Source organism: Phytophthora infestans, genomic scaffold (assembly GCF_000142945.1).
Source record: "Phytophthora infestans T30-4 supercont1.2 genomic scaffold, whole genome shotgun sequence".
Taxonomy (NCBI): Eukaryota; Oomycota; class Peronosporomycetes; order Peronosporales; family Peronosporaceae; genus Phytophthora; species Phytophthora infestans.
Genome location: NW_003303757.1, coordinates 5,320,458 through 5,336,618, shown reverse-complemented (window position 1 = coordinate 5,336,618; position 16,161 = coordinate 5,320,458). Strand labels below are relative to the sequence as shown.

The following is a 16,161-nucleotide window of genomic DNA, read 5'->3' as shown; positions in this document are numbered from 1 at the left end:
ATCAGAACAAGATTTTCGAGGTCCACCGCGAGGACGCCGTCGCCGCTGGGGGGGGGGGCTGCTTGTCGTCAGACCGATCTCGAATCTACGATCCGCCAGCTGAGTAGGCATTTGGGGTCAGGTCTTCAGCTCTTGAATCTTGAGCTCATCCGCATTGTTAACGCAGATGATAAATTGAAGAGCGCCATGGAAGATTCCCACGAGTTACAGCAGCGACTCACAGAGATTCAAGACCGTCACAATCAGCTGGTCCAAGATCATCAGCAAACCCAGCAGCAGCGGGATGTCGCGCTGCAGCGATTGGCCCAAGTGGAGTATGCGGCCATTGAGCCCATCCATATACAGGCGGCCCCAGATCTGGAGGTGGACCAATCTGCTGCGAGACCATCGGGTTCTTGCGTGACTGGATCGACGGCTTGCCTCTCCATCCGGCTTGATTTCCGATATGGGCGTCCACCGGCGATTCAGTGTCAGCTGTCTCCGATCCGCCCAGATCGCCTTCTCTTATGCGTCCTCGGACCCCCCCCCCAACTCTTTCAATGATTTTCCAACCTCTATCCGGATTCGCCGATCCTGAGGACCGAATCCGGACCCTACCTCTTCCAAGCGCCATCGAAACCTCTCACTTGCTTCGGATCCGGGGTCTTATCGCTCCTCTAAGCAAGCTCGCAGATTCTCTACGGTCCCCGTTGAGAAAAGCGATGACGAGGGTTTCGACCCCCATTCTGGGGAGATTGACGACGGCGGAGACGTCAGTGACGCCTCACATTCTAATACCAACAACGGATCTGCGGTTATTGGATCCAAGGCATCACGCTGGCAAGAGATTGGCGGTTTAGCAGCTATGAGGACGAGGACGATAAAGACTCGCCGAGCTAGACCGCCTCCAGTCTCAAGACCAATGTCAAGCGCCACAGCAAGATGTGGATGTTCGGTCGCTCGGGTGGGCGACGGTGACGACGCCAGCCCTGACAATCTGGAGGATGCCCGGGTAGCATATGAGGGAGTGGGGGAGGATACGCAGCGTGCCCTCGCCCAATCTCGATCGGCGTCGCGGCCACTCCGCCCCAGTTCGTCGTTCCGCGGGATCGGGGGCCAATAGAAACAAGAATTCGGTGGGAGATCCAACGCTGGCCGACCTGAGCCAGTCCAATCCTGCATTTCCGACAAGATCCTACGCAGTGCAATCTTCTCTCGCGAGATCTTATCCGGCCAGATTATCAGCTGCAAGATCAACCGCCGGATCTGCCCCTTACAGATTCTGTTGATGTCGGGGTCGGATCTTTGTCGCCTCCGATATAGCTCCTTGGACGGTAGACAAATGAAACGAGGTGGTCATCGTTTCGATGAAGATCACAGATGTTTTCCGGAAACACCCCTCGCAGGCTCTTACCTCGTGACGCAGCTGAGATCCATGTTGCGAAATATCGAGACGATCTCGTGGGTCGGGCCAGCATCGAGGCTCTCCGAGTGGCCGAACCTTGGAAATATCTGGTGGGTTCGGATCAGATGATCAGTTTGTGTGTGTGTGGACAGGGGGGTGGGTGGGGGTGGGGTGGGAGTGGGGGGGGGCGTCTTGGTGCCCTTGTGAATGCCTATCGTGAATTTGAAATCGTCCAAATCGCCGCGATCTGGGAGAGTACACACTGAATCCCAAGTCAAACAGCAAGATTCACCATGGATGGCTGCCTTTAATAAGCAGCGGGGCAACCGCAGCAGTTATGCTGGATCTATGTTGAAAAACGTCATGATAGCTTTACCCTACGTGATGCAGGAGCGATAATGCTATCTGGATATTCTCCTGGATTACTGCGTCCTCCACATGCCGATTCGACTCGACAAGGTCATATGGTACCCGGGATCTGAGTCGCGCCGGGCGAATCTGGCAGATCTCACTCTCAATCGCCCCGAGCCAGCCACGTTGCTAGAAGCTTTACGGGGGCGGAGGGGTCGGTCACCACCGAGCTCTGGCGCACCCAATTCCATGGCGATCTATTCCGTCATTCTGCAAATCAGTCAGGTTATACGGCTGGCGGGTACTTTCCACAGCGTCAGAGTGGCGGAATCCGGCGGGCCGGCTACCACTGCATCGTTATCGGGACTTGTCGCGAACCCAGAACGCCAGCGCCGGCCTTGAATTTTGCTTAACCACTGCCTTCTTTTGCAGATCATCCCTCACCGTCGTGTCCATTTATCATAGCGCTAGTGGGCAGATTTTAGTGCATTACCGATTAATCTTCGTAATCCACGTTTGTTCTTCCAACTACCTTCAACATCTTCAGATCCGAGAACTTACCAACTTAAATCGCTCTTTACAATATCCTCAATGTAACGGGATTACACGCAAGTGACTACCGCATTTCGCATGTAGAGAGCTGCAGCTGCTTTTGAGCTACACCCTATTATTAACCAATCACTAGGCATTCTGTTTTTCCGCGTGAGATCGCATGTAGAAAGCTACACATCTTTTTTACCGGTACACCGGTGTATTTTTTCACAAAAGATAAGCCACCAATTTCAATGGCGCGCCAGCGCCCGAAGGGAAGACCAAGCCGCGGTGGTGCAGGCCGATATGCCCAGCAGTACAAGATCACTGCAGAGTCTAATCAAAAGAAGCTGACTGTTCTAGACCATCTAGCGGGCTTAGAGATGAGAACCACAATATCACACTTTTATCCTGACCTTGCTTCCTCTGCCTACAACTCCAAACGAGCGACTATCTACCGCTGGGCACGCAGTCGTGCCAGCTTAGAGGCTGCTCTAGCTGAAGGTAAGGGTGAGCATAGGAAGGTGCGAAATGTGGGCGTGGGGACAATCCTGTCGCAAGCCAATGGTCACATCGTATGCAATGTCTATTAACGTTGTACTACTAAAAGTTTCGCCTCACGCTACGCCTGTCTCACAGCCTGCAGACGTCGCATGGAACTTCCCACTCAAGAGCAACTTTCGGAAATATTGACACGAAGACATGCAAGCGCAAATTAAAGCCCCGCGAGCACCAGGTCAGATGCTCAAATTGAAGAAGCCTGACCGCACAAAATTTGTGGCTGGGTATTACAAGCGTGGAGCCAGCTCTCAACAGACACGATAACAAACGGGTTTCGCGCTAGTGGGCTGCTATCAAGCCCCAACTGCATCGCATCGGCCGATCTTATTGTGGATTTAGAGAAGCTATCTCTGCTTGAAGGTCCAACCGTAGAAGAAGAGCAGGACTTCGAGCTTACCGGTAGTGACATCCAAGAGGAAGCAGTGGTGTGACTAACATTTGGTACAATTGCTCTTTTTTGGGTTGTACGTTTGTTTTTGGGTATACTTTGAATTATTCCCTAAACCTATCACCAGTGGGGTAGCTCTCTACATGCGAAATGCGGTACAAGTAGCCACTTGTTTACGAAAGAGGTTTTCCACCTTGTTGTGAGATACATTTGGTAGACTATTTCATTTAGGGTATTCTTTGGTTGAAAGTTGCAGCGGGGCTGCCGTAGCTATAGCGTCAGAGGAAGACGTTCGACTCAAAGAGTCACTAATACTAAGTTCCTTATCCAAAGGACACTTACAGCCCAAGACCAGGGCTCAAAGTTAATACCTTAACTTTTATGCTTCAAAACCAGAAGTGTTTTATTTACTATTATTGCGGCCAAGCCGCCTAGGGGTAAATGTATCTGTTTAACTATCTAGCATAGCTAAACCTAATCAAACGCAAAACGTGTGGCTTTCAGCCAACGTACTGAGAGACCTTGTTAACTCTCAGCTTATGTACTGAGAGCTGGTTAACTCTCCGGGTACTCCGATACATCGCACATTAGGTCAAACAAGAATTTTTAAACGAAGTAGAAACGACTAGGCGAGCTAGATACGCCCTTTTGATTTAGTATTGTAATACCACAAACACACTAACATGTTTGCAAACACCATTAGTGAATGTGCAGTAGAAATCGCAAACATGTCTGCGGCATTATTGCAATAGTGAAGATGATAGATCAAGAATCGCTCCAGCACGATGTAATGAATTCAACGCATGCTGTCATTTTGTGATTTTTTTTTCAATTTCTAAATTAAAGAAATCAAAATAATATTAATACATCAAAACTACCTGACAGTCCTAGCGCCCTTTGAAGTGAGAACAGTGTAGTTTAATTTCCAGCTGGAAATCCACATTTGTGGATCGACTATTGGAAACCACGCGACAACCCCTCGACCGAGTAGCTAGAATGGCACGCTTGGTGGCTCAATCACAGCTGTGGTCCTTCCTATCAGCTATTTGGGTGTTACGATTCGTAACATCCGTAACTTACGAATACGACATGACGGGACACGTTGACATGCAGCTGGGGACGCGGAAGCACCTCCAGAAGCGGATCTATTGGTCATGATAAGGTGCTGTAGCTACTGACCAACGCTCGCCTGTGCTGTTCGTACGATTTTGTTGTCATGATCTCTAGAAACACTGTCCCTTCAGCTCATTTCCTTATTGTACGCCTCGGACATAAGTCAACACCCTCCGCGCCACAGATGAAGACCCCATCCAGTATCCTCGCTTTCGCCACACTGACGGCTTCCGTGCACGCCCATGGATACATTTCCATGCCCAAGGCGACGTACCAGCCCAACACCCCCTACACGGACTACAACGCTATCACAACGGCTAGCGTAAACGCGGGCTTTGCCGGTGGGAAATACGATGGAAGCCCCTCGCAAAACACCCAGGTGTTCACCGATCATTGGAATGCTACCGGTTACAAATCGCTTCGTGACATGGTTGATCCTATCGCACCGGGCTATGGGTACTCTGTCGAAACGGCAACGCCCGTCGACGTGACGGGATACACTGAAATGTGGTGGCAGAACGACGAGTACAAGGAAGGCTTTATTGCCTCGCATGAGGGCCCTTGCGAAGCTTGGATTGGCGAGACGCAGATCTTCCACCACAATGACTGTGCTGCTCAGTTCAAGTCTTACCCGGCTAAGATTCCGGCTGACTACTCGTCGTGCAAAGGCGACTGTCTTCTAGTGTTCTACTGGCTGGCACTCCACGAGCCGAACTGGCAGATCTACAAGCAGTGCGTGCCGATTACGAACAACGGGTCCGGTGCCACGGCCCAGACTTCGGGCTCTGGTGACGCTCCCACCGATGCCCCTGTCGTAACTCCTGCAGCTACCACTCCAGCGCCGGTGACCACGAAGGGACCGGTTGTGCAGACTTCCACTCCGGCCCCTGAAGCTACGACTACCGCGCGAGTTGCTACGAAGGGACCAGTTGCTCAAACTTCCACCCCAGCCCCCGAAGTTACAACTGCTACACCTGAGGACACTTCTATTCCATCATCCACGCCAGCCCCCGAGATCACCACGGCGACGCCCGACGCGACTGAGGCGACTCCGTCGACAACAGCTCCTGTGGCCAAGGACAACTGCCTCATGTAGATTTCTTAGCGAGTCTTGACGTAGGACATTTTGAGTGTGAGTACGACAAACCTCGATAGATGTGTGTACCGGTAGTGACGTTAACCAAAACCCGCTGTCTTTTCGCTTTTTGTCATAAAAACTAACTGATTTCTAACAAAGTGTTTTAGACAAATTTCTAAAATTGATTAAGTACGAATATTTCTCCGATTTTAATACCGCTACGCAATCCTAGCTCCAGTCGGTGGCTCGTCTTCTCGCTGAGTTTGGACGCAGTGTCTGTATCCACAGGACCCGCTCGAGTGTCTGCGCGTGGACGCATACAGGAGCTAGCACAAATCTGGTGGAAAGAAACCGAGGGTAGCTTGAATCCTAGCTGCCATCCTCACCGGCCGAGGTAAGTTGTGACGTTCTTGAGCCCCGGTTTCTCGCAACTGTCTTCAATGACGACGCTACTCCGCGGCAAGCGGGCTTTGGTGGTGGGACTCATGAATAAGCATTCGCTCGCTGCTGGGATCACCCAATCTCTCCTCTCCAGTGGCGCAAGTGTCGTGGTGTCCTCCAAAATGCCGTTGAGCGAGAGCCATATCAAAAGCTGCGCCTTCCAGATCCCCAAAGCTACAGGACACGCCTTGCACTTCGAACCGTGCGACGTTGAGAACGACGAGAGCATCGACCACTTGATGGAACGTTGTGGGGAGATTTTCGACGGGGAGTTGGACATTCTGGTGCATTCGGTGGCGTTTGCTCCTCGCGAAGCCTTCACCAACGGATTGCTAAATACTCCCAGAGCTGCGTGGGCTCAGGCGCTGGACGTCAGTGCCTACAGTTTGGTGGGGCTAGCCAGAGCAGCGAAGCCACTGATGGCTAACCAAGACGGAGACACAAGAGACCGCAGTGTGCTGGCGCTGACGTATGCTGGATCGACTAAGGTAGCAGAAGAGTGTGTGGTGTTGGAGATTTATAGGATCATTGAACTTGTTGTCATTGGGCTGTGGAGCAGGTGGTACCAAATTACAATGTGATGGGGCCAGCGAAGGCTGCGTTGGAGGCTACGGCGAGACAGCTAGCATACGAGCTAGGTCCTGACGGAATCCGAGTCAACTGTCTGAGTCCTGGGCCAATGAACACTGTGTCGGCGCGTGGAATTCCCGGTATCTCGGTAAGTTTCGTCTGAGCTATCAAGACGTGTTAAATGACATGACTAAACTTGTATTTTCGGCAGAAAATGAGAAGGTATGCTGAGAACCACGCTCCTCTGCGTCGAAACAGCTCGAGTGGGGATGTTGGATCCGTCGCTGCATTCCTCTCGAGCGATTTGGCTGCGGCTGTCACGGGGCAAACTTTCCACGGTGCGTTTTTCTTGTAGTCCACTATTATTCACATAGATAAAAGGCGTCTAACTCGAGATATTGCTGTCACCACGGTGAACCAGTTGACGGTGGCTTGAGCGCCATGGCTCCGTATGAATAAACTGTTATTTAATAACCACTAAGGCGGAACTGCAGACACGTGGAGGAGCTAGGCTTGGTGAATCACCTACGCCTCAATGGCGACGAGTATATTTTGCCACTGGTGTTTGTGTGTTGTTTTGTTCTTCCACTCTGCAAGGAGTTGTTGTTTTCAAGAGCCAAGACGCTGCTTTAAACGATGCGGAGATTGGTTGGTGCTGGCGTGACCGCTGTATTGCGAGCACTCGTATCGACAGACAACTCTATAGTTCCTGATAGCTGAGCAGAGCCACGAAGCTGGATCGACACAGACGCAGCCAGTTCATTCGAATGGGCAATAGTCCAGCTCCAGATGAGGCGCGAGTAAAGAGATTCAGCAGAAGCCATCTCACTGGAGTGGCTCCTGTCGCTTGCAGAATGGAAACGCTGGATCTTCACGACTTGTCCTGGAGTGAGACACCGACGCATCAGAAACTATGTGAAAGGGGATTTAAAGCGTTTAACGTACTGAATGCTTGCCAGTAAACTCCTGTGAGAGCCATGGCGTAAAAGCGAAGAACGCACTTGTCGTAGCAGCTCAAATAGTCAACCGGACAAGTAGCTGGACTCGTTGGGAACGCGACTGCGCAATTGTTAGCCTGAAAGACGACAGCTTCATCAATCCACAACTCACATGGACCCTGCAAAGACACAAAACTTGTTATGCCGCTACGGCTAAAACTGGCCTAACGAAAGCAATGCGTACATGCTGGAAGCCTCCTTCCGGTGCCGTGTCATCGTTCCAATAGATCTCCTGCACCTTTGTGCCGACAAGGATGACCTCCGAAGCGCCCTGTTCGCTGCTACATCCAGCTGGAAGAGTCTCACGAAGAGGGTACGTATTCTCGACAAATTGGCGTAGAGAGGCAAAACCTGTCGACGGAAAAGCCTCCGTAAACGTAGCGACGTTGTTGCAGGCATCACGAGTCCAGTTCAGATTTGCAAAGGCCGCATTCGCGCACGGTCCGATAGTTGCAGGGCAAACCTCTATTGATTGACCGTTGTCCAGGTCTCTTGGCCCCGTAGGAAACGACAAGGTGGCAGTACCATCCACCTGGAATCTCATTATGAAGACCCAAACGCCCACACAGCACAGCAGTACCGAGGCCATTTAATTTTCTGACAATGTTCGTACTTCTTATTTGATCAGAGCTTGATAAATCTTTCATTTCCCCTAAAGAAAGCAGATTCTATACCGTTACACGTTTGCCAAAAATAAATTCGAGTCGGGGCACGACTAATATTAAATAATAAGGTGAAAAACTCAATAAATCGCAGTTATTGCGACCAACACGAATACAGTTGCCTTTCAACTTATCCTTACAGCTTTTGTAACCCATAATTTGTTTATTATTATAATAATTCCTTTGACAATTGGTAATGATAAAGGTGAGAATAAAGTCACTAATTCCAACTTGGAGTTTGAGCAAATTTTGAGTGCTCCTAATTTTGAAAGAAAACAATACGTATGCTTTTTTTATAAGCTGTGATCCAGCCTTCTCAAATTTTAATTAAAATCGGACCTCGTCATGACGCAAGGTAGACATCTGCTCTCCACGCACCGCTGACAGTGTCTAGTGACACTGTGCTTACAGCGATAGACAGCTGTTCTCCTCGTATCCATCTGTCAGGATTGCGAACCAACCTTTACATTGCGTCTTTTTTTTTTAGATTGCGGGACAAATCTGGCGAAGCATCGGTACAGTACTGTACATGTGCACGTATACTACAAAACAATTTAAAAAAAGCATTTAATGCTTTTTCTTAAATGAACTTGAAAAAGGCACAAACGGTGTAAAAGGAGGGGTGATGTAGCCTCTCTCAGTTCATCCGAAACGAATTTAATGAATTCCGTGCTAGTGTTTAAAATGTAAGCGCTTCAGATGTTGATTTGAGAAAGACCTAACTATTAATAGCTAAGCTCAGAGCCGTCCTGGTGCTCCCTAAATCATGCATGACGCTACTTTGATAAGGTTGCCGCCGGTGCTGGTGGCTTCCAGGATTTTGCGCGACGTGACATCCATCCCCTTTATAAATTTGTACTGTGAATAATAGCTTCGTGCCCCACCTATAAATTTTTACGATCTCGTCTGGTGCCCCTAAAAAAGAAAGTTTAGTAAATTCATTCACGTTTCGCCCATTTAACAGTGCAAAACGTCCAATAAGGTTTAGGAGGTCCTATAACTTCATGGCTGCAGCTGTACACCTCGTTTTCAACATTTCCAACGTCAAATTTGAGTTGATCCCCAGCTGCATCCTCGCACTTTTAAAAGAGACTCATCGTCCGAAAAATTCACCGCTCATACAAGTCTTTCGGCGCATCGAAGACGTAAGAATAGTATTTGATGGTGTCGCGACGGTATTAATAGCTCGTAAAGCGACAGTTGGCCTTTAGAGCAGGGGCAGATGTAGGGCGAGACAGTCGAGAAAGATGCAAGTAAAACAAAGTGTGAAAGGCGTGCATCTGTTGCCGATGGAACGATGCCCGCTATTGAAGTAATAATTGCTTATACTCGTTGCCAATGCGATACTGTGCACTTGAGACAACAATGCTTGAATATATAATTCCCTCTTCCTGCCAGTGCATTCTTACAAGTGTTAATACATGGTAAAATTGCAAATACACGTATGTACACATCCTTACACGCTTGGCCCATGCCAACAAATTCCTACTTGTACTCGTTTGGTCTTTAAAAAGGCTGTCGACATTGAAATTGTCGAACACCATTACCGGTACAAGAGTTTCAATCTGTGGGAACGGAAAAGCTTCTCACAGATTTGGCGAATGAATCCTGCTTTGCCCTCTCAAAAATGGGTTGTTTTTCAGCCACCTCAAGCGGAATGGGAGCTTCAAAACTCTGTATTTATCATTTCGAGTTGGTTCACGTAATAATTATCTTAAAAATTACTGTTTGTGTTTCTGAAACATTGGTCGCAATCCACCATCACGAGGCCTACGATTACCGGTACCGTAACCCACTTGCTGATCCGGCAGCTGTGATATCGGAATCAGTACACTTTCATGACGTGAGATGAGATCAGCTTTAACATTGTTCGATCAGTGCCACTGCAACCTCCGCTGAATCCTCTTGCCACTCAGTTTTTAATCTCTGTCTTCAGCCGAAACCCAAAACCAATCCAACTCTTTTCAAAGATGAAGACATCTTCCGGTGCTCTAGCTATAGCGTCGCTGACAATGTGTGTTCAAGGTCACGGCTACATTTCCAAACCGAAGGCTACCTACGAACCCAACACTATGTACACGACCTATAACGTGCTGACCACTGCTAGTGTCAACAAGGCCTTTGCTGGCGGTAAATACGATGGTAGTCCGACGCAGAATACTCAGGTATTCAACGAGCGATGGAATGCCACTGGCTACAAGTCACTTCGTGACATGGCTGACCCCATCGCCCCAGACTACGGACACTCTCTCAAAACGGCCACACCTGTCGACGTGACGGGATACACCGAGATGTGGTGGCAGAACGACGAGTACAAGGAAGGTTTCATCGCCTCGCACGAGGGTCCTTGTGAGGCTTGGATCGATGAAACTCGCGTTTTCCATCACGACAACTGCGCTGCTCAGTTCAAGTCCTACCCGGCCAAAGTTCCGACAGACTACTCATCGTGCAAGGGCGACTGCCTTTTTGTGTTTTACTGGCTGGCCCTCCACGAGCCGAACTGGCAGATCTACAAGCAGTGCGTGCCGATTACGAACAACGGATCGGGTGCGTCAACCACGACTCAATCATCTAGTGTGGACGACGATGGGGATTCGAGCTCTGAACAGGATTCCGCTTCAACGGATAATGGACAGACGACAACCACAGAAAAGAGTGCTTCAGATGCTATCCAGTCTGAAGCGTCTACAGAAGGTGAAGCTTCGGACGCTGAACAGATTGAATCTACAGAGCCTCCTTCCGCTATCTCGGGAACACCGACTTCAGAGAGTGCCACCCCCATGCCTCCCACCGATGCATTAGAAACAACCTCTTCTGCCCCTGAAGCCACTCCAGCATCTCCAGTAGCTACAGAAACTGCCAGTAACGCAGGCAAGTGCAGCACGCGTCGCCGTAACTAAGATTTGCTCGACTTGCACTCGTAAAAGCTAGTGTACGTCGTACCGTACGTTCACACTTCGGTCCATGTTGGTATAAAAAGTAACGTAGATTTCCAATTAATGCCCGGGGCGCTAGTTATTTCAGAACTAAAGCTCTCTAATAGCGAACGTTAGTGAGAAAGGCTACACTTAGGTAAGGAGGTTAATGATACTTTTTTGTCTCTACCAGACCAACGTCTCACCGTTTAAAGCTAACACCTTTCGAACATCACTTCAGCATACAACCAACATGACCTTCTAGAAGACTTTTTTATGAGGGGCTAAAGATTGGTAGCGTATTACACCCCGCCAATGCAATAACAACTGATGCAGAGTATTAGGATCGATCGATGTAAAATACGATAACATTGTCTGGGGGGGGCCGTTTCTTGGTTATTTAGAGATAAAATACAACCATAATTTCAGTGAGGTTACTCTCAGTTACAAGAGACTGGAATAACGCAAGGATTGGAATAACCAGTATTGGATAAAATCTGAATAAATGACGGATAGATTACCGATCGATACTCCAATACTTTATTCCAGCGACTCTTCGGAATATATTTCTGGACGAAGAAATTCCTTTTCAAAGCCTGAGTTATTCCAGAAATTAAAATTATCTATTATTAAAAAATGTGCCTATAAATGATGTTACATCCTGTATAGTTTTACGAGAATATGGTAGCTGAGAGCTTTTAAACTGAATAGAGGAGTCATAATGATATTATAAAGTCGTGCTTGACACAAAGACGCTCTGGCATTTAATAAACAATAATACTTACAAGGAGCAGCATCTACAAACGTCGCGGCGGTAGCTCATTGTTGTGTCATGGTGAGTTTTAAAGTGGCTCAGTATTTCCTTGAAAAGGTAAAAGTCAGCTTCTGTCTTCTTCCTACTGTTTTATCTTTTTTTTAAAGAGGACTTATAAATTTACTGCCACTCGCGTCGATTTTCCAAGACTCAACAGCTGATTGGCCAAACTTCGCGCAACATTCACGCTTGTTATTGGCTAATATTTTACCGTACTTAGCTGAGGTGTACGGACGCACGAAATCAAATTGCTCGGGAAATGTACTGTAGGAGATATCTCTAAAGTATGAGATCTCAAAAACGGTAGTAGTTTTACAGCATCATATGAAACAAGAGCTGTATCGGTAGTGCAATGTAAAAGTGGGGTAGCATTGTCTTCAACTTCACATCTATCTTATATCAGTACGTTTTCCGTGAGTGTTTTGTAAATCACATAGTAATAAAAGACGAACTGAATAATGTTTTACAATTGAAGCTACATGTAAGCATTTGCATACTTCGAAGTAGAAGTTTTTCAGTGTGTGTGAATCAATGCGATATTTTGAGCACTCAGCACACATGTTAGATTAAACCAGAGCTGTCTTGGGCTACCCCCAGGGGGATAATGCATTTTTTACTGTTAATACAATGATTATTGCTAAAAAGCAATTTTACTTTTGTTAGCGTTCTACTACACCAACTGAAAGACCACTTTTACAGTGCTTCTGTTTTTACCATTCGACCGACACTCGCGTTTAATTTTTGCCATCCTCAGGATGGTGACACATCTATGAAACTCTCCTGGCACGCTTCTTCTAAGCCTCATTGTTTAATCGCACACGCAGGACAAGAAATCAACCGCCCACCCTAGAGAAGGATGAAGACCTTTTCCCTTTCAACTGCCATTGTGCTGACCACATTAGCGACCAACATCGATGCCCACGGCTACATCTCAAGACCCAAAGCGTCGTACAAGCCCAACACCGTGTACACGACGTACAACGGCCTCACCAGTGCCAGCGTGAACAAGGGATTCGCCGGCGGCGTCTACAACCACGAGCCAGTGAACAATGCGAAGCAATTCTCGCAGCACTGGAAGGCAACGGGATACAAGTCTCTTCGCGATATGATTGACCCCATTTCTCCCGGATACGGCTACGCACTAGACACGGCGGACCCCGTTGATGTGAGCAGCTACAAGGAGATGTGGTGGCAGAACGACGAGTATAAGGAGGGCTTCCTGGCGTCACATCACGTAAGTTGGCCTACTTTTCGAATGATTGTATTCTGTGCTGTGCTTAACTAGGTTTGGAATGGATAATAGGGCCCGTGTGAAGGCTGGATTGACAACAAGATGGTATTCCACTACGATGACTGCGTTGCTGAGTTCCCGTCGTACCCAGCCAAAATCCCCACGGATTACTCGTTCTGCAAGGGTGACAAGTGTTTGTTTGTCTTCTACTGGCTAGCGCTCCACACGCCACAATGGCAAATTTACAGTAAGACTCCTACCTCACACCTGCTTTGACTGGTGTTAACGTATCACGGTATTGATTGTTGGTTTGTTCAGAGCAATGTGTTCCTATTTCCAACGGTGGGTCTGGTGAAGTTGGGGGCGAGGCTTCAACAGCGGACCAAACAACCCCTGAAGATGCCCCTGCTGCGCCCGAAGCGACACCCACCGCTCTGACGACGGATTTTACGAAGGTTGACGCCACCCCAGCTCCAGTAGCTACTCCTTCTACCGCCACAAGTACTGAAGCATCGGGAACTGGAACTGGTTCGTGCAAACGTCGCATGCGGAGCTAAATCCATGCAAACTATGGATGTTTTAGTCTAGTTGTTGTTGAGTGTGCCCAAGCCCAAGATGTTGAAGTCGGGTTATATTCTGTGCGTAATACCAAAGTGAATGTTTTTCTCAATGCCGACCATCACTTTAAAATAGCCTGCCTACCTAGCTAGGAATTACTACGATTTTTTAATAAATGGCAGCGTGAATGATGCAGCTACAAAGGTCCATTTTATAATACTGCTACTAATACGTACTACTGCTGTTGAACTACTACATTTGTAGTAGTAAATCCTGAAGAACTACTACGTAGTACTAAAAAGCTACTACGAAGTTATTCTCTGAAATTCATTCTTAAGTTGCGATGAGTAGTATACGTCCACGTTTCAAGCTCGCCAAATATAATCAATATATGTATGGTCTTAATTTCTAATGAAGAGTATCCTCTACATTGCACGACAAAAGTTTAAGGATGAATATACACGTCTTTCCGACCGACACAAAGGCAAGATTGTGGTTATGTGATTGATATCCAATCATATACTACGATTTACCTTAATTTAGCCAATTAGGTCGCACAGGAGCAGGTTCTTCATTCCGACACTTTCCGACAAATATTTGTCGGAAGCTACATCTAAGTTTATATTAAACCAATACTGAAGTTAAGTCGTGTAAGGAATATGTCAATGTTTTTGTGGCTCCGACAATGCAGTATGCCTCCTACTTTAGGTTAACATTGAGCAGTAGTGTTAAGGTACACTCAAACCAGTCATGTCCAGTTAACAAAAAGAAGAAAAGACAAGCAGCAATCAGCATGAGCCTCTCCGCACTTATCCCTACAAACACGCAAAAAGCGCGTACTACCGCTATAGGCGCGTTCGAGCGTATGCTGAAAGTCGAGGATGTATCCATGGACGTTGTCCGAGCATGTATTTTCAGTGACAGCTCTGGAAAGAGCTTAGCGGCCGTGATGGATCATTTTGGCTACTATCTCGCCACATGCAAAGGTAAGAAAGGTAAGTTGGCACCAATCACCGCCATTTCTTACTTTAAAAAATTGAACCTTTGGTTTTTTGATATGAGTATCCTCATCTTAGAGTACCAACCGAGTTTATATTGCTTAAACAAGGGAAGACTCTCGAAAAACCCTGCCTCAAACGTGATAATAAAGGGCTTACTAGCTAGGCGCCACATCGTACAAAGGCGGATTTGCGCTCACTAATTTGCTATGTGTACAAAACAGCATCCGTCGCCTCGGATTACGAAGATGCAGCGCTTGCGTGCCTTATGTGGCATTGCTTCGGCCGTTCATCGGATCTCGGCTACGTCACAAAGCAGCACATTACAATGTCAGCGGACAACGTTTTCTACATTCGGACGCTACGAATGAAGACAGCTGAGGAGCAAGGCCTCACGCTCGTACCTGATCGGGCGGATTTTGTGACCTGCCCGCTGCACACGCTCGCAGTAGCCTTGGTGATGCAGGAGTCGCCTTGTGTGTCCTTGCTAAGCCAGATTCCTTCTATTGTGACACTGTCTGCGCCCTCACTTGATGCAGGACCACCCCTTCTCGATGTACTACGAGTACCTTCGGTCAATGCTGCCACCTCTTCGCAGCTTCCTGCAGCAGGGATGACTGACCCGGCCGCCGCCACTTTGCGAAGCGTCCCGAGCCCCTCTGTAGCCAGCCCTTCAGCGACCAACCAAGCTCGCGGTGACGACGGGGTCCAAGCGTACGTGAACCGGTTCCTGGAGCGGGTGTCAGAGCCTGCAGGAGCCTCATCCAATTTGACCTCGCACTCCTTCAGGCGGGGCGGGGCACAGCATGCAAACGAGGACGAGCGGCTGGCTACACAGTGGATGTTTGATCGTGGGTCATGGGACCAACAAAGGTTTCGCCTACATATTTAGCACGCCACGCGAGGACCGTAAAGTAGCACGGGTTTTTAGCGGGTGGGCTACGGACGAGGCACCGACGATTCTTGATGTTGCCATTCTCGACCATGGGGCACAGGAGCGCATGGCCCGGTTGCACGAATTGTTGTTCGCTTCCTGTGTAGGGCTGAAGAACCAAGGTAATTGGGGTCCTTACCGCCTACCTAATTAGGCATTTCCCGAAGGTGAAGACTCTGGAGCCCAGGAGCTTGTTCGTTGTTCGAGTGGAAGAATGCTTGGAAGCAGCTGACATCTCCCCCACCGACCGGCTGACGTGGTTGGTCGCGTTGAGCCATGTCGCCTCCAAACCTGCTCAACAAAGGAAGGACACTGAAAAGAGCGACTGCAATCGAACGAAGTGTCATCACGCTGCTGTCATTAATGAGCTTATCGAAAGCAATAGGCTGTTGTCTGTACGCCTGCAGGTGCTAGAGGCTGCCATCCTTAAGCGACTTGCGCACGAAGAGCCAGCCCAAACTACAGAACAGGAGCAAGTTTCGTCACCTTAAACACCTGCAACGAAACGCAGAAAGAAAGCAACTACCAACCTGTCATCGATTTGGTTCGAGTGGTACACACGGCAGCCTCGCGTGTGGGGCTCTAACGACCGACAAAAGAAGTCAAATTACCGCTTGATCGTCGCGTACATGAA

At 48.4% G+C, this 16,161-nt stretch overlaps 2 protein-coding genes across 2 annotated transcripts; both read left to right on the top strand.

The window, feature by feature from the left end:
• Window positions 1-5,640: 5,640 nt before the first annotated feature.
• On the top strand, window positions 5,641-6,881 carry PITG_01970 (enoyl-[acyl-carrier-protein] reductase [NADH], putative; the record flags this gene model as incomplete). The annotated part of the gene is made up of 4 exons (XM_002908511.1): window positions 5,641-6,335; window positions 6,407-6,565; window positions 6,629-6,755; window positions 6,839-6,881. 4 exons carry the CDS (start codon window positions 5,847-5,849, stop codon window positions 6,874-6,876), a joined length of 813 nt encoding a protein of 270 aa, XP_002908557.1.
• A 5,781-nt stretch (window positions 6,882-12,662) lies between these two features.
• Window positions 12,663-13,594, top strand: PITG_01969 (uncharacterized protein; the record flags this gene model as incomplete). The annotated part of the gene is made up of 3 exons (XM_002908510.1): window positions 12,663-13,040; window positions 13,110-13,284; window positions 13,356-13,594. 3 exons carry the CDS (start codon window positions 12,663-12,665, stop codon window positions 13,592-13,594), a joined length of 792 nt encoding a protein of 263 aa, XP_002908556.1.
• Between the last annotated feature and the right edge of the window lie 2,567 nt (window positions 13,595-16,161).